General features: G+C 40.3%; 1 protein-coding gene across 3 annotated transcripts in view; it reads left to right on the forward strand.

Annotated features, from left to right (window-relative positions):
- The window catches only part of LOC111847071 (rhotekin), a 73,125-nt gene that overhangs the window by 2,547 nt on the left and 50,885 nt on the right, over nt 1-19,693 (forward strand). The window contains exon 1 of one of the 3 annotated variants that reach the window (XM_023817945.2): nt 8,434-9,096. The exons of the other annotated variants lie outside the window; for them this stretch is intronic. Coding sequence (XP_023673713.1) covers nt 9,025-9,096 — 72 coding nt within the window. The 5' untranslated portion in view covers nt 8,434-9,024. Of the gene's footprint in view, nt 1-8,433; nt 9,097-19,693 lie in introns of those variants that run through there. 3 annotated transcript variants of the gene reach the window in all.

Raw genomic sequence — 19,693 nt, forward strand, 5'->3', positions numbered from 1 at the left:
GGAACTAGACATGTCCCAAACAAACATCCCTTTAGTATCACACAGAGAATTCTTATGTGTTCTCAGATCAAAGATGCAAAATATTGTAGTTTCCTTTGTTTTGTATGATTCACTTTAGTGTATGTGTTGTTGTACTTATACAAGGGTGAACAAACTATTTCATGTGTTTTGCTCATCACTGACTTTAAAGTTTGTGAGGCAGTGAGACAATGAATTGTGATCCAACCCTTTTAAAGCACACATCTATGAAGACCTTGTTTTATACAGACATGAAATGCTAATAATTAAACACAATAGAACCTGGTTTAGGATATCATATATAGAGTCCTGGTGGACTGAATATGATACAAAGCTTTAACGATACAAAGCTTTGTTGTACAAATCTCATCATGTACGTATCAAATTTTCATGGACATAACACTAGTGAAAAGATTAAACATGGAGGCTGCTGTGAGTGAAATTGAGAAAACATGGTGCAATAATTTTATGCATTATGACTGTGGATAGTAGGGTAGTGAAAATGTCTTTTGAGGAGAGGTTAGCAGAGCTGAATCTGTTCCAATTTTGTCTCATCTCTTCAAAAGACATTCTGCCACAAGTCTTTTGACATGTTCAGGTATATTTTGGAACATATCAGTCAGGCTTTCTCATGCCTCTCTCTCAGCAGTGGGGTCCTTTTGGGTCTTCTACATAACCTTCTTTGACTGAGATGGTGATTGATGGTGCAAGTCGAAACTATTATATCTTCTGCCTCAAGGTAAACTTGAATCTCTGTGGCAGTGATTGAGTTGCTTTCTCAAATATTTAACAATCCTTCACTGTAGTCTCTGATCAAGTTTTCTCTTTCAACTCTATCCACGGAGGTTGGTTACATTGCCGTGGGCCACAGACTTCTTGATAACTTTGCGTATGATGGAAACAGCAACACCAAGGTTCCTGGATAATCTGTGATTATCCACGTTTAGCCACGATTTTTTCTCACTTTGACCGTTTCAAATAATTCTTTTGTCTTCTTTCTTTAGTCTATGGTCATTTCAGGACACACAGAGGTAAAACAGGAGAGTAAGTCCATTTTCCTGTTCAGACTTGCAGAATGGGTTAAATTTATACTGTAGGCACCTCCAAGTGATGACAGATGAGTTCTCCCCTCAAGTAAAGTAGAATCACGTGCTTGAATTGTATGTACTGCCAGTAATACTGTCCCAGCCATTTTAGGATTTCTTATGCAATGACCTAAGAGTTAATTAACTGCTTCACTTGTTTTGATTTGTTTCATTGCATATCCAAAGAAATGTATATGTGATATACGATATACTAGAAGTTTTTTAATTAACAATTTTCTGTAAATGGCGAATTGTTTGCAGAAAGTGCATGAGTGCCAATATTTTTGTCCACATACGAGCCTTGCATTTTCTGTTTCAGTAAAGGTCCCTCCCTGTGTCCCATTCCCTCTCAGTACTGTTTATTTGTAGTTAAAGTAATGTTTGTGTGTTTTCGTGTCATCAGTGAGTGGTCCGCCAAAGGATCAGTAAGCTTTCTGGCCTCCTCATGCCCCTAACTTAGTGCACTTGTGTGGCATGTACCCACAAGTACAGAAAGCGTTTACAAAGAAGGCAGGAGGTATGCAAACCACTCAGAAGCAGGCACACCCTAAACATTATCATCTTCTTACCCCTTATCCCAGGCAACACAGGGAGCAAGCTGGATGAAATGCCAGTTCACCACACGGCACGTACATGCACGGTGGTTTACAGGCAGCAGTTAGCCTAAATGTATGCCTTGGCACTGTGGGAGGCAAAGCATAGACAGTATATACATGATACACTCACAGATCAGAGGTGGGATTCAAACCAGATTGAGGCAACAGTGCTACCCATTGTACCGCCCACACACTAACCAGAGTATTTGTAATGAATGTCTAGTGTTCATTAAAGTCTAATCACCCTTTCCTGGAGCTTCCGGATTCAGTAAATTGTGAGATGCAGAGATCCACAGGACAAACACTAGTGAGTCACCGGTGATCTCTGTCTACTGTCTGCAGTTTCTCTCCCACAATCAGTTATCTCACCACCTCTCTCATAAGTGTAATACCTTTACTGGCTATAAACTGGTTTGTATAAGATTTTCCACTATAAGGAGAAGGCAAACATGTTTATGTACAAAACTTTATAGATCCTTCACAGCTGCTCTGCATGTGTATTTTCTAGTTCAACTGGGCTTCTTATTAAACATTTTGCAAGTGGTTTTATTTTTTTTCTGGGAGCTTTGGAGTTTGGGTTTTTGAGATTTTTACTTGGCGCAGGACCCTTGCACTTGCACTACAAATCTGCTGTAAGTGTCTGATCTGGGCTCAGACACCCGTCAGTAAACTGGTATTAACTGCCTATGTTCAGGAACTCACATTCATTTTCTCATTACGCAACCCAGCAACTCTTCTCCCACCTTGCCTGGATGTGACATATAACCCTCAGATATGTGATATAGTACGAATAGTACAGGTTGAGACATTGGCTTGTTAAAAGCCCTTTGTAAGAAATCAGCCAGCCAACCAACCAGCTTTGACTGTATTCTGTGTCACTCATTCATTGGAGGGAAGTCCCAACAACAACAGAAACTTGTTCCTGGGGGACAGGGTGCATAAAAAAAAGCTGTGATTCTATACTCTAAATGTGGATTTTCCAAATGGATTCTTGCTTCTCGTGGTGTCTGGGACTGACTCATAGCTTGACTTTACGTTTTTCAAAGGACGATGTGTCATTTTTTCCTTCTGTTTGCACTCACTTCTTGATTGGTCACTGTTTTATTTAGTCAGTCCCACCCAGTCATTCAGACTCGCTCCTCCTTGATTTCAGCTATGTAACCTCTTTGTAATTTCTGCAGTGACCCCTCCCACCTCCACTCCCCATTCTACCTTGTGCTTTCATGGTGAAAAAGCAACCCTGCTCCAAATGCAGCTCATGCTTCTTTGGCAAGATTGTGCCTGTAGTGCTCATGACTACATAAAAACAGTGTATTACCACATTTCACCACAGAGGGTCATTTGAAAGAGGGGCACAACATTAAAATCCCTTTGGGACAATTTCAGACAATCCACTTCTGCCGTATGTTACAGCCATGGCCAGAAGTTTTGAGAATATCACTAGTATTAATTTTCACTGATGCCTGATTCCTCAGTTTTTATGATGGCAATTTGCATAGACCCCAGAATGTTATGAAGAGTGATCAGATGAATTACAATTAATTTCAAAGTCCCTCTTAATCCCATAAAATCAATTTCCGCTGCATTTCAGCCCTTCCACAAAAGGAACAGCTGACATTTCAGTGATTCTCTCATTAACACAGGTGAGAGTGTTGATGATGACAAGGCTGAAGATCACTCTGTCATGCTGATTGAGTTAGAATAGCAGACTGGATGCTTTAAAAGGAGGGTGGTGGTTAAAATCATTGTTCTTCCTCTGTTAACCATGGTTACCTGCAAGGAAACACGTCCAGTCATCATTGCTTTGTGCAAAAAGGGCTTCACAGGCAAGGATATTGCTGCTAGTAAGGTTGCACCTAAATCAACCATTTATTGGATCATCAAGAACTTCAAGGAGAGAGGTCCAATTGTTGTGAAGAAGGCTTCAGGGCGCCCAAGAAAGTCCAGCAAGCGCCAGGACCATCTCCAAAAGTTGATTCAGCTGTGGGATTGGGGCACCACCAGCTTGCTCAGGAATGGCAGCAGGCAGGTGCGAGTGCATCTGCACGCACAGTGAGGCGAAGACTTTTGGAGGATGGCCTGGTGTCAAGAAGGGCAGTAAAGAAGCCACATCTCTCAAGAAAAACATCAGGGACAGACTGATATTCTGCAGACCGTACAGGGATTGGACTGCTGAGGACTGGGGTAAAGTCATCTTCCCTGATGAATTCCCTTTCCAATTGTTTTAGGGCATCCGGAAAAATGATTGTCCAGAGATGAAAAGGTGAGCGCTACCATCAGTCCTGTGTCATGCCAACAGTAAAGCATTCTGAGACCATTCATGTGTGGGGCTGCTTCTCAGCCAAGGGAGTGGACTAAGAACACAGCCATGAATAAAGATTGGTACCAAAACATCCTCCGGGAGGGCCCCACTTCTTCCAACCATCCAAGAACAATTTGGTGAATAACAATGCCTTTTCCAGCATGATGGAGCACCGTGCCATAAGGCAGAAGTGATAACTAAGTGACTCGGGGAATAAACCATCGACATTTTGGGTCCATGGCCAGGAAACTCCCCAAACCTTAATCCCATTGAGAACTTGTGGTCACTCCTCAAGAGGCGGATGGACAAACAAAAACCCACAAATTCTAACAAACTCCAACCATTGATTATGCAAGAATGGGCTGCCATCAGTCAGGATTTGGTCCATAAGGTGATTGACAGCATTGCAGAGGTCTTGAAAAAGAAGGGCCAGCACTGCAAATATTGACTCTTTGCTTAAACTTAATGTAATTGTCAATAAAATCCTTTGACACTTATGAAATGCTTGTAATTATACTTCAGTATACCCTAGAAACATCTGACAAAAAGATCTACAAAACACTGAAAACCAATACTTGTGTCATTCTCAAAACTTTTGGCCTCGACAGTCCTATTACCATCTCTAGTCAACAGGTTCCTGTCACAGATGATATTTCAGTGCTGAACCACAGACCCCCCAAGTTCCTGATTTGACAGTTAAATTGAGAGTTACAGGTGCAAGAGTCAATGAAGCAGCTGCAGCCAAACCATACTATGTTATTCTTGGCGTGAAGAAGTGAATGTTGTGCCTGTTCACGTCATGACAAATAAATACAATATATCTGACCTGCACCTGTAATTTGTATCACATTAAATCCCATCATGCAAATTAATGAAAGCAATACCCGCCTTGCTTTTGACATGTGTTTTGACATTATTTCTAATTGACCAACAGAGTGCGCTGCTTTCCATGAATGTAAAAGTGAACTCTAAAGAAAATTTGGTGCCCTCCAGTGGTGAATAACCTGACAAAGCATTTCATTTTATTTATTGGGTGAGGCATTGTGTCCTTAAACCTACAAGACTTTAGGTTTGAGTTCCACTTCAATTATTTTGAGGGTGAAGTATTTATGGGTCTCTTCTGAGGGCTTACATTTGAAAGACATGTAGGTTAGGAGAATCGCTGTCTGTAAGTTTCCCCTAATATATCAGCCTAGGTTTCATAGTATGAGCTCCAAGTTCACTGTGACCCTGCATAAGCAGTTATGGATAATTAGGGCAGAATTAAGTTATTATTTTGTACATTAAATATAATCAGTGCCAAATTACAGTTTCTGTGTATGTTCACACCACCTCATGGTCTGTCTCCCATCCTGGAATGTCCCCTGCCTTGTGTACTGTGCTCCTGTTTTAGTATAAGATATGTGGAAGCCCATTAAAAATTAAACCAGGTCTTTTAAAGTGCATAGAACTTCTCCTTGGTTGCAGATATGAAGCAGTTTGATAGAAACAGGATTTCTATTGATATTCTTATCAGAGGAATGGCTCTGATTGGTGTGATGGTCTCGCAGTCATTGTACTATCATTCTCACAGCTCAAAAGCCATTCGGAATAGTTTTCATCTACTTCCTGGCCCAGATGTTTGGCTTACTCTGCTCGGATCTGTTAATTTCCTTTTCAGCTGCCTCTTGCTGAATGTCATAGTCCAAAGTGAGAGTGACCATCTCAAAACAACTCAGCCATGTATAATTGAGATTAACTTAGTTTTCATATTATCTCTCCCCTTAAAAGCCTACTAAGCGCAAAATAACAATGTGAAGTAAATGAAAGGTCAGTATGACCTTTGGTTACTGTGCTAAACTGTCAATTCAGTGTATATTTGATTAGCCTACTCCTGCAAGGAGGACTTAATGTAATATAGAATATTTATATTATTCTTGAGAAGAAGTTGGATTTCCTAGAGTATATAATTTTTCTCCTCTTGATAAACTTGTCTTACGGTTTTTATAAGCACCTCATTAGTCTCCTACATGTGGTACCATAATCCCCAGGAAGGTTCATGCCATAGCTGTCGGATTCTGAACTGTAAAAACACAATCAAAGTCTTTCTGTCAGGCAAGTGTTCAAGACGGCAGGCTTGAGTGCAGCAATACAAAGTGGGAGTTTGCGATAAGGCTATATGGCCTAATCTCTCCTGTTTTAGACTCTCTGGGAGGGCCACGCCCCTCAGTGCCTATTTTGTGTCTGTAGAATAGCTTTCTGTTTCGCCATTGGGTATTACTGCATCACTGAAGTGATTGTGAATGATTGTGCTGTAGGAGGTGGGGGATTTGAAGAAATCAATTGGTCATAGAGTATATTCTTTGATTCATTTGCCTGTTCTTCATAGTGGCAGGTGTCAGAGTTAATTTCTATTCTTCAGATAGTTTTATCTCTAGGGAGCTCAGAACTTGGTACGGGAAATGTTTCTATATAGCACAGCATTGCAAGTCTGTTTAAAGCTCATTGTAAGCATTATGTATGTAAAAGCTGTATGAAGTCCCAGACCCTAAACATCACCCAAGACCTGGGTAAACTAAAATGATAACAAAGAGTTTTTTTTAAATCTCAAATAGTTATAGCATGGTGAGTAAAATTCTTTCAGATCAGTATTGAATATGAAAATATATCAAGATGCGTTTTAAAACCAAATGTACACAGGGCCAAAGAGACACACAGATTTGTAGATCTCATAGTCACATATTGATTATTTCCGCAGTTTCCTTCTGTGTGCTTATGTCATGCTGACTAAGGGGTGAAAGGTCAAGTATGTCCATTTGCCTGGGGCTTATTAAGGGAAATGCCTGAATCCACACAATCTTGCACTGGATGCATTCCTTCATTATTCTTCCAATAATGAATTCCCATGATAACTTTGCTGAGTGATAAATTTTGTCATAAGGGCCAGTCCGGCCCTATCAGTGATTTAATTGCATATTTAATTAAAGCATTATGTATAAAACAATTCTAATAACTAAATTGTTCCCGAGCAGTGCTTTCTTTTGTACTCCATGCCTATACTGTTATGGCCCCCACCCCGTAGGAAACCACTTTTCAGCTATTCATCAGGCACAAAGATAAGAATAACAGGGCGAAACCAAGAACATTGTAATGTTTATTACATTTAAAAGAACCAGCTTCCTACAATTATGAGGAGATATTTTTGTTAAAGTATTTGATTTTGAGTTATGGAGGAGCTTAGTATAGTACTGTAATTGTATTCACTGGATTTGTCAGTTGTATGCTTAAGATTAATAATGCCTATACTCTTTGTTCTAGTTCAGGAGTTCAATCTCTCTTCAGTTTATTTAACATATGTTTCATTTTTTTTTACGTGTTTATATTATTGTTGTTTGACGGCATGCAATGACGTTTCGAACATGTGGTCTTGCCCCTTTCACGATATGAAGGGGTTCAAAGTGGCTAATACATTAATTTCTTACGGAAGCGTTCTCAGATGCAAACTGACTCCCTCCTTTGTAACTGGTTTGAACTCAGCTGGAGCTCTTCGAACAAGTTTAATCACGCATAAAGTCTATGCCAGATGAAAAAAAAAAATCTGTATTCATGCAGCACATACGTGTCCAAGTTCGAATGAATATGTATGTATATATATGTCATTTACAATAAAACAATGAACAGAGATGGATTTAAAAGTCGTTTGGAAGTTTTCTGATTTAAAAAAACCATAAGAAGCATTATATAAATGGATTTTATGTATACTGAACTCTAAATTGCATTGACGATGAATGCATGTTTGCTCAACTACACCAACTACACGCATGGTGAACATTGCATTCGGTTTTGAGACTCCAGTCAGACACTAGAGACTACATTAAGTAATTGCATATTTACCATTAATAAGAACTTGGTATTTTGAGTAGTCTATGTTGTATTCTCCGTCCATGGTTGGATCTAATGAAAAGGTCGACAGAAGCATTTTATGCGTTTATGATGGCCAATCATATTTTCCCTCGAACAGAGGAAGCTCTTAGCAAGAACTCGTTTATTTACAGTAAATTAATTTACATCAACTTTTGTAACAGGGCCGGATCTCAGTCGAACGTTAATGGAAAATACGTTTATGGTGCGTTTCAGTTAGGTGCGTGCAATATTGAAATAAAATGTAGGACTATACATTTTATTTAATTTATTTAGCGATAGGGGGGAAATTTAATTAGTTCATACAGACAGTAACAGCGATGTTTTTTGTTAGTTTAGAAGCCCGAAATGATGGATTTGTCTAAGTCGATTGATGTAATTTTTTCTCTCACTCATAACAAACCTCCGTTGATAACGGTGCTTCTAAAATTAGTCGTATTTATTCTTGTCTTATCGCAGTTCACCGCATCTTATAAGTGTTAACTTAAGCTAGGCAAGCCCCGGTCTCCGGCTATAGCCCCCGCACGTTGCCTGTAGGCTAAAGCGTCGAGTCTCTCACCAGGGGAGCTATTTGTAGACACCATCGCCTGCTGAATCGCGGTTCTCACTGGACTCACGGCAATGCAACTTCGCCTTACGAGCGGAAGAAAAGAAAACCCTGGCGTCGCAAGACTTTCATTTTTCGGAATCTCGATTGCTTAGATACAGGCAAAAGTTTTGTATTCGGAATTATTAGGGGAAACTTCGTCAAAACAACTTCTGACAGAAGTTGCTCTCTTCAAACGAATCGTTTGTGCAGTCTGCTGGGAATGCCGTGGGTCGTTAGGTTGTGCGAATACGTTATTTGATCATAAATCCACTTTTAATGGACGAATTTCGTTAATCTTTGTGGGCGTCGTTGACAGAGATGATTCTTGATTACATTTTTTGTTCTCGTTGTCTGCGGGATGCAATCGTGCGCTACACCTTTCTATTGGCATGGGTTTTTCTGATACCGGGGATTTGGGAATCCTAATTTCAGAGACTTTCCAATATTACATGAACTGTAGAACAGTAACTTAGAGGTCAAGTAAATCTGCTTATCCTGAACCGATCCTTCTTAAGGGTATGCCAGTGAACAGAAATGGAGGAGCGAATGAGAATACTGGAAGATCTCAATATGATCTACATTAGGCAGATAGCCCTAAGTTTACAGGTAAGCAGACCACTTGAGATTTGTTGTATGTAAGTCAAGTATGTGTGAGGTATGAGTGTTGAGAACATTATAGTTAAGGAAAAAAATCAGAATACTTTCCCATTTTATGATTAATTAAATATTTAAGATATTGATCAAAAATAAGCTAGACAACTAAATTGAAATTGAAATGGAGGATGCAAAGCTTATAGGCCTATAGGTTTTACTTGGTGATTTGTTTGATAAGCTTGCTCAAAAGAAATATCTAATAAAAATACAATTTTGAACTATTATTATTAGCGTTTGGAGAATGTAGAACAATCTTAATGCTTCATTAACTTCTAGTAATCGATGTACAAATAACAGCAGCGTGTGTGAGAACAAAACAGTGTGGAATGGCTGAGTTCCAGCAGGGTCTCTATATGTTTAAATGTTTTGTGCTGTACAAAGGAGGATGTCGCATGTGAGGACTTGAGCGTTTCCTGTTTCCCACAGCTGATTCATTCTGTGGACTGTAGTGAAGATTTTTGCTTAATCGTTAGCTGGTTCAAAGGTTGAGGCCCATTAAACATAATAATTTAAATACCTGTGAATGTTTATGTGGGCATAATCAGGTGGCTTCTCACCAAATTATGTTTGTTTATTGTTTTTATTTTTGGAAACTTTATGTCTCTGGCACGAATAAAACTGTTTTTACTCTGTGTGAGGGTCGACCTGTAGTTTTCCAAATAAATAATTCCCGCCTCAGCAGCTATATGAAAATAAGTGAAAATATAATTATGTTAATGATAGTAGCCATGTTAATTTGTACAAACGAGTTTATCTTACTTGTGTTGGTCCTTAAGTTTTTAATTGTATAATGGCGGCTGAGTCTTCTGGGATGCCCCTTCTGGTATGTTTCTTCAACAGTGTTTCTTTGTATTTCATAGAATGATATCAGCCCACAGTGTCCTTTGGGGAATTTATGCTAGGTTGGGGCTCACTGACAAAGGTTAAGCTGGGGGCCAGAATGTCATCATGTATTAAGTCTCTTTATGTCCCAAGCTAACTGGTATTAGTCTAGTTTTGTGTTGTGCCAAGATTGTTGTACATGTGTTACGTGAAGACAGTGATGTCACTCTGCTGATTTAGGACGAGTACAGTACTTTAACAAGAGTTTGCAGTCATTTGTCTCTTGCTACGATACACTGCATGTTCCCTTGTACCTTTCAGTTTATATGAAGCAGACATTAAGCATGACAAGTTGTATTTACATACGCACATACTTCTTATATGTTTATTATGTCCATGCTGTAATGGACTGCAGGTCATATCGTGGTTTACAATGTCAGCATGCTCTCAGAAGATTTTCTTTTGTTATATCAGTGAGTGGTACTTGTTCTGCTAAGAAGCTTTTTTGTTGTTAAGAAAAACGTACACCAAAGACGGAAATAATCGCTTATAACTTCTAAATATTTTGAGTTTCTCACATGTCACTTTCCTGGGCATTAAAAAGCAGTAGCTGAGATCTCACAGTAAAAATAAATACTGTTTCATATTTATTATATTCAGTTCATTCTGTTTAGTGGTGATGTTCTTGTAGAATGTGGAAATGTCTGAGACTCGAGTAAGCAGTAGTGTGAGTAATGCAGGAATAAGCAGCGGTGTATGGATGATTCAGAGGGATCCGCTTGGACGGTTTCATTCTACCATGCTTAAGTGTACAAACCAGCGGAAGTGGAAGTGATTCATGATTCAGTGAGCACCCAAAATTTTCTGCTCACATGCACTTGGAATGAGATTGCCAGCCTATAATAGTATAGGCATATATTAAAGCCATGCTTCATTTTGTTACATTGACTGTTTTCTGTACTAGTAGGGAGGTGGTAATTATTGTCAGTCCTCCCATCCATTCACCCATATTCCAACCAGTGATCCTGGTTAGGGTTGTGAAGCAGTCTGAAGCCTCCCCCAGGCAGCACAGAGCACAAGGCCCCACCCTGGATGGGAAGCTAATCCACAGAGCACATACTGTACACAAAGTCTAGAGACACCAATAACCTGAATGTCTTCAGACATGGGGAAGAAACCAGAGTACCCATGTGACAAGTGACAAATTTCACACACACAGAGCAGAGGCATGTCTGAAACCCCCAACTCCAGTGTTACCCACTAGACTATATATAAAGTTTTATAATATTTTTTCTTGTTTATCTGTGTTTGTAATTTGTAGGAAATCCTTTAGCCTATGTATTATACTCAGGCTCCAGTGAACTATTTATTTGTTTATTCATGTGTTTGTTTGCCTGCTTGCTGTTTTGCTTATTTATAGTAACGATTTGGATCTTGTATCACTTGTTTTGGCATTTTAGGTTCACATCACTTTCAAACTTAAAGGTACTTCCAAAACCATCATATCCTGATGCGTCCAAAGCTTGGAATCCAAAGTGCGTTTAGTGGCCTAAACACAAAACACATTTTGAGTGTTGATTATGAGTTATAATAGAGTAGACTTGCATAGTGCTGCGCCTTTTGGAGCAGACTGCATGTATGTTACTTCTATTTCTGTATTTCTGAAACTGTTTCACCATTGTCATTTTAAATGGTTTCCCACACACTTTCCCAGTAGAAAATACTAGCCATAAATAGGCTCTCAATGAGCTGTTTGAGGTACTACAGGCTAGAACATACAGCACAACAGACAATGAATGGCAAGAATTTTTCTCCTGCTGATGTCTGAATCTCTGACACCATGGCAGGTGCATAATTCTGCCCTGTGAACAGGTTCTGATGAAATCGGCTGTGGTCACATGGTGTACGTGTCACCTGCTGCAGCATTGATGCAAGAGGCAACGTTGTGGCGAATCTGAGCACACGACACAAATCAGTGACCTTGCTTCCTAATGTCTTTTGCGAGACACAGGGGCACACAACTGTTTGAGTGGGGGATTGACAGGGTGTTGAAACCTAGCAGGATATTCAGCTGACTCATAGCTGAGCTGTGACATATTGCTATAAATACTCTTGGTGGGTGACATGGGAGGCTGCCTCCCAAATTTTAGCATGCCTATGTCACACAGTGTAGCCACTCAATGACTGTGCATCATATCTAAAATGAGCTGGGTAGAATTCCTGTTTTTTCTTTTGTTTATTACTCCTCTCTCAAACTGATGTTACACTACTCTACTTTTTGAGATTGAGATGAAGATTCACAGTTCTTGAGAAGGGAAAGTGTATTCAGTTTGAGCAGCTGTGGGATCCTTTTGTATGATTATGTTGTTTAAGTAATTATATGGCAGCCTTTAAGTCCCAAAACACATTATGATCATTCCCTTCCCATGGTTTTTATTGTGCTGAAATTCCTATAGAGGTCTGTGCACTTATCCTTTTGGGTAGATGCTGTGCTGCTTTGTGTATTAATATCTGAATGTAATAAGTCTTCGTTTGTAGGTTGGGTGGAGAGGGAACTGGGAATTATATTGTATTCTAGATAAAGAGGGATTGTATATTTCTTGTAGCTTGTTCAGCCCCCTTTTCTGATAAAGCCCTTGAGTAGAATGAATTCTTTGTTTGATGAAACATCTCAGCATCTTACATTCATGCCTTGGGATTCTGAAACAAACACATTTCGTTAAAGAAGATAGTGATTCCAGATGTTATGAAGCTGCTAAAATAAAGGTCAGATTTTGCAAGGAGAAAAAAAATCACTGAATACCTGTAAACCTCCACTACCCTCAAATCCTCAGATGTCATGCATGTAAGCAGGGAGATGAATGGCATCATTTTCATGACTGTATTACTGCACAAACACTAGAACACACTGTGCTGTACAACCTAGTAACACTGAAGTTCCTATGTGCTGAGCCAGCCTGACTTGGCAGGAGAGTCTCTTTGGCGGGGAACTTTTCAGCTCTGTTGACTCAAGATGCACACGTGTTCATAATTGCTGGCCTGTATCCCCAGGAAGCCCACGTCAGGGTGGGAAAGCTTGGCATTCCAGTTGGAAATGCCTTTCCTTTTGGCAGTCTGAGTAAGCTACACTGACTCCTGAACAAGGAGAATTGGAGGCAAGGGATAAAAGTAAAAGAGAGATTTATAAAGGGAATTCTTTTTTTGCAATAAACAGTCTATTGTTAGAGAAATATACTGTCTGTTTTCACAGCAGCTTTACAGCATTTAATTGTAATCAGTGATGACATTGGCTAGCACATGTTTTAATGGAAATTCAAGTCACTAGACAGAACTTGCTGCTTTGTTTTCCTGTGTTTCTAGGGTGTGAAACTGTTTTACTTCACTGTAGCTGGAACAAAACAGTGGTCCTAGAACATGTGTTGCGTGACTCACAAATTGCTGTAAAATGTTCTGAAGTCAAGTTTTATTGCCAGCTTAGCCATGTACAGCACACAGTGAAACAAGATGACGCTCCTCCTGTATTCACTGTACAAGTTTCATGACAGGACAGACATTATCGTATTAAGAAACAAACAGAACTTACTGAAGGAAAGGATGGCCAGTGTAATAACCGAGTTACCCCATGTTTTTTCCACAACCCTTGTCCTGGGTCGTAATGAAAATAAAACTGAGTAGAGGCACCTGCGATGGTGAGATCTACAGCTCCATGGAGAGCATTGCTGGTAGACTGGCCAGTGCTGTTATTCTCCCCAGTGCTCAGCTGTGTTACTGTACTTACTGCACCGAAGGGAGAGCTGGGTTTCGTCTTCCCTGGTGTGTCATACCATGCTGCATGTTAAAAGGCGGGACCGGGATTATGTCTTGGTTGTCTATCAAAATTTTCCTGAAATGGCCTTGTGTAATTGGAAATATGGAGATCATAGAAACAAAAGACGTTACATTTGCTTCAAATACTGAAAATAATACATTTCTACAGCATAATAAAAAACAGTTCATGGTATATAGTTTACTTACAATATGGTATATGTTAAGATTCCTATAGCTTTAAATTTAAACAGCATATAAAGAATACAAACTTATGTAACACCTTATACTATTTATTCAGCTGGATATTTATACAGCTGGATATTAAAGGTACATGCCATTCTAAAGTCTACAACAGATGCTTCCTTAATATCGCATCAAATGCCATAAATGTTACGTCAGAGGTGGGGGACCAGAAGCAAAAAGCTGTTAACGGCCAACTTTCACACCACTTTTTAGCACTTGGTTTTTTCCTGTTGTACATGCAGAATGCTGCTGGGCTCAGGCCAGTGTGCATGCAGAGGAAAAGGAACATATCCTTCCTGAACCCAACATGCACAGATCTCTAATTCCTGCCATTCTAAAGGTTGCACTATGATCTCATCAGAGTGCAGGCATGCAGGTTTTCAGTCTTTCATCTCACAGAGATGTGGGCAGCTGACTGTTATTGATACCTGTTCAGTGAAGTCATCAGAGGTAATGTTGCCCATAAGTAATATATACTTAATGCAGACCATGCAGGATGATGATGTCATGTACTGGATGAGGGATTCAGGAGCAGGCATGGTGGTGAAACAAAAAGGGTTTTTTATTGAACTTAATGAACAAGGGCTGGAAATAAACTGGATTGCAAGGAATCAAAACATGAGGACTGGAACGAGGCAGGAAACAGGCAACACGTATGTACAACATCAATGACTGGACTGGGAAGCATATAAATACGGAACAAACAAGGGAGGGTATGAACGACAGTTAGGAGTGATTAACACGAGGGCAAGACAAGTTACAGGCTTGGATTGTTAGTAGGCATGTAACAATGAATCGTGAATCGGTTAAAAATCGATGTAAATGTATGACGATTTAAACCGGCTTATGTAGAAAATGAATCGCTACTTTAGGAGTACTTCACGGTACTTTACTTAATAAAAAAACTGGTGTAATATTACATTTGATTTCACGACGTCAGTTCGACGTCAGATGTCACTGCGTATTCACGTCGACGACGTACGCTTTTGGTTTTTGGTTTTGACCGAACGCGAGATGGCGAGCGAATTTGAAATTGAGGACGCACCCCCCGATCTTAAATCGGTGGTGGGGCAGCATTTTAGCTTTCCGGTAATCACAAGCGAAAAAGGCGACAAAAGCACAGACAAGACAAAAACTGCGTGCAAACATTGTAAAAGACTGATAACATACACAAATAGCACAACGAACATGCTTCAGCATGTCCACTGGCACCACAGTGAGCTCAATTTACCACCGCCAGAGCGAAGATTTTTAAACGGGCAAACCACGCTAAAAAGCTGCACATGCAAGCCTTAGTTTATTTGTTAATGCTTTATATTAAGTGCACCTTCATAATGCATTCATTATGCATTTATAGAACATGCAAGTACACTTTAACATCCTAACATCCCTCAACAGCTTTAATATACATTAATAACAAACATTACATGATTATACAATTGTAATGTTTGTTGTTATATAATCTTTGTTTTTAATGTATATTACAGCTGTTAAGGGATGTTAGGATGTAAAGGTATACATGCATGATGTTTATGAATGATTTCTGAATACTTAATGAATACATTATGAAGGTGTACTGAACGTTTTATGAATGCAATATAAAAGCATTATCAGGGTTCCCGCTGCCGCTCGTCACTCTCGTCATCGACGAAAACGGAACCCATTGTGACGAAGAAAAACGGCATGAAATCGTCACTCTGGCGAATTCAATTTTCAAATGACGAATTTTGAATTTTCGAAAAGTCGAATTTCATTTTTTCCCAATTTTCAACCGTAGCACCCGTAGGGCCTAATCAAAACTGGCCCGGCGCCCCGGACACAGGATCGTCGATCATCCATGTCAAATGAGCATGGGCCGTTCTAAAAGTAGCAAATGTTATCGATCGGTGTGGGGACATTTTAAAACGCTTAATGTGGTTTAATGTACCAAAATAGCGACCAATAATCACCAAATTTCGCACACACACATCTGGTCATAAAGACTTTCACCTGACAAAAAATCAAAACCGAAATACTTCATTTTACCTTAAGCGTTTTCCCCTCCATTGACGCCCATTATAAGGAAAAGGCTTAATGTAACTTAAAGTACCAAGACAGCCACCAAAAATCACTATATTTCTCACACATATATCTGGTCATAAACACTTTCACCTGACAAGAAATCTAAACCGAAATGCTAAGAATAAGGGCTTTATACTACGTTAAGCGTTTTCCCCTCCATTGACGCCCATTATAAGGAAAAGGCTTAATGTAAAATAAAGTCCATATTCCTTGTATTTCGGTTTAGATTTTTTGTCAGGTGAAAGTGTTTATAACCAGATATATGTGTGAGAAATTTGGTGATTTTTGGAGGCTGCTGACAGGCGGAACGCAGCTTGGGCAGTTGCGGAAGCAAAAACCCGGGCATGGGAGGAGATTGGTGAGGCCATGGAAAGTGACTTTTGGTCGGCCTCAAAAAGGTTCTAGCAAACCGTCCGGAATATCAGGAGGGGGAAGCAGCTCCTGGTTCCTACTCTTTACAGTGGGGATGGGATGCTGTTGACCTCACCTGGGGACATCACCCAGAGGTGGAAGGAATACATTGAGGACCTCCTCAACCCTGCATCAGATACATCTATGCACACCGCTGAGACATCAGAGGGGGCTGGGGCGGACTTGCCAGGGTGGTTAAAGAGCTCCTTAGTGGCTGGGCCCCGGGGGTGGACAAGATTCATCCGGGGTGCCTGAAAGCTCTGGATGTTGTGGGGCTGTCATGGCTAACACGCCTTCTCAACAGTGCGTGGAGTTCAGGGACAGTGCCGCTGGATTGGCAGACCGGGGTGGTGGTCCCCTTATTTAAGAAAGGAGAGTGTGTTCCAACTACAGGGGGATCACACTTCTCAGCCTTCCTGGGAAAGTCTATTCCGGGGTACTGGGAGTTTGCTTATCCAGTGTACATGTGTTTTGTGGACTTGGAGAAGGTTTACGACCGGGTTCCCCGAGGTGCTCTGTGGGGTGTGCTCCGGGAGTTTGGGGTTCAGGGCCTGCTACTGCGGGCGAATCAATCCTTATATGGAGCAGAAGCTTGGTCCGCATTGCCGGTGATAAGTCAGACATGTTCCCAGTGTGTGTTGGGCTCTGCCAGGGCTGCCCTTTGTCACTGATCCTGTTTATAATATCTATGGACAGGATTTCTAGGCGTGTTGAGGGTGTCCAGTTTGGTGGCCTCAGGATTCCGTCGCTGTTCTTTGCAGATGACGTGGTCCTGTTGGCGTTATCTGCTGGGGACCTTCAGTAAGGTCTGGGGTGGTTCACAGCCGAGTGTGAAGCGGCAGGGATGAGGATTAGCACCTCCATGTCCGAGACAATGGTTCTCAACTGAAATCGGGTGGATTGCCCTCCTCAGGTCAGGGAGGAAGTACTGCCTCAAGTGGAGAAGTATCTTGGGGTCTCGTTCACGAGTGATGGTAGAAGAGATCGAGAGCTGGACAGACGGATCGGAGCGGCGTCTGCAGTTTTGCAGGCGCTTAACCAGTTCGTTGTGGCCAAAAAAAGAACTGAGCCTGAAAGCAAAGCTCTCGATCTATTGGTCCATCTTCGTTCCTACCCTCACCTATGGTCATGAGCTGTGGGTTAGTGACCGAAAGAATGACATTGCGGATACAGGCGGCTGAAATGAGGTTTCTCCGCAGGGTGTCTGGGCTCTCACTTAGAGATAGGGTGAGAAGTTCGGATATCCAGGAGAGTTTCTGAGTAGAACTGCTGCTCCTCCAGGTCGAAAGGAGCCAGTTGAGGTGGTTTGGACACCTTGTGTGGATGCCTCCTGTGCGGTTACCTGGAGAGGTTTTCCGTGCATGTCCTACAGGGAGTGACCCGGATCCCGGACAAGCAGGTGATGATGGATGGATAGATGGGTGGATTTGCATCGGGTAAAGAAATCTAGGGAACACATTCATTTTTATAAGACTCATCCTTCCCATCCACTAAAGTGGGAGTTTATGCCATCTTTCCAGATCCTTCTTTACAGCTGTTATAATTGGTGAAAAGTTGAGTTTCCATAATTCTCCCAAAGTGGGTGACACCTTAATGCCAAGATACATAAATCCAGATGTGAACCAACGAAAAGGGAAGTTGTCAGGAGGGTCTGTTACCTGAGAGTCCCCATGGGGCATAGCCTCTGATTTACTATAATTTACTTTGTAACCAGATATTAAGCCAAATGAGTTTATAATCGATAAAAAAAACATTTGTTTATTATGTACCGTGTTGTGCACAGTATTACAGTGTTTCCCACAGGTCTGGCATGCATACTTGTGATGGAAAGGGCCTGCAACACCTGCTGGCAAAAAATGGTCTACTATGTGTAATAAACAACAAATACATTGATAACCTTTAACAAAATATTTTGATTCATTGAATATTTCTGCTAATTTGCCCTGAACCCTCCACTCTGTCTTACCACGTGGGAATACAAAGTAAAAAAATAACTATAAAACTCTTTAGTGTGTACAAAGATGGCACTGTTTGTCAGAGCACTTCAATCTATCTGGGCTTTTCAAAGAACTCCATGGCCTGTGCATATGGGAGGACTTCTGGAGGCTTATGCATTTATTTATTGCCACTTCACTGTGGTGCTATGTGTCTCTCTTCCTCTTCCTCATGCTGTTTTCTTTTAGAATATTATTAAATATTCAATCTGCTGGGTAAATGCATTAGTTGTATAACTTTAGCTAAAGTTAGTCTGTGTCATTCTAACTGCCATAGCCCGAAAGAGAAACAAATTATAATTGCCACAACAGGTAGCTGCCCTTTGCAGCCAGCTTGCTCTCACCAACAAAGAGCAAGTTGGGGGAGACGTAAAGAGAAATTCCCCACACGGATCAATAAAGCATCAATCAATCAATCAATCAATCAATCAATCAATCAATCAATAAATAAATAAAGGCTCTAAAACCAGAAACCTGACAACCAGAAAAACTTAATGATGAATCTTACATTTAAGGTATAAGCATTAAGTAAAAAATAATACTGCACATTACAATATTTTTATCCTATGTTTGCCTCCATATGGCATTTTTTATTAAATTAATTGTAGGTCTCTTAAAAATCTTTGCTCATAATATTCTCCCATTTGGGAATAGAAGTGTTGCATTCATCAATTTAGTTCAAAGAAATAATGAAGCGTTATAACTTCAAATTTAAAGCAAGGCATTAATATGATAAATTTCCAAGTTCTAATAAAAACATAAAATAAAAACATGCCTAAAATATACTAAAATGGTTTGCCAAATATACTTTGCAACTGTTAATATACCTTACACCCAAGTAAAAACACTGATTGTTTTGTAAAATGCAAAATGATGCGACTAATGGGGCTAGCCTTAATTTTACTGCCAATTTGAGATACAGGAATCATAGACAGTAAATCCAGCAAAACAATTTGAAGGCTAGGCTACTCCGTAAGGCTGAATCACATGTAGCTTTTAATTGTCTTTGGCAATCCTCTCATTATTGGGTGAATCCTTCAGATCTTAAAATCCCTGAATGTCTGCATTTTCTTTCACTTTTAATGGGAAGTGCTCCCACAAAACTGATGCTTTCGCTCTTCCATTGGATCCTCACCTGCTACGCTCTATCTTCCTTCCACCATGTTGTCAAGTAATCGAAAAGACAATTTTTAATCGATGCATTTTAAAAA

The sequence above is a fragment of the Paramormyrops kingsleyae genome, chromosome 7, assembly GCF_048594095.1.
Source record: "Paramormyrops kingsleyae isolate MSU_618 chromosome 7, PKINGS_0.4, whole genome shotgun sequence".
Taxonomy (NCBI): Eukaryota; Metazoa; Chordata; class Actinopteri; order Osteoglossiformes; family Mormyridae; genus Paramormyrops; species Paramormyrops kingsleyae.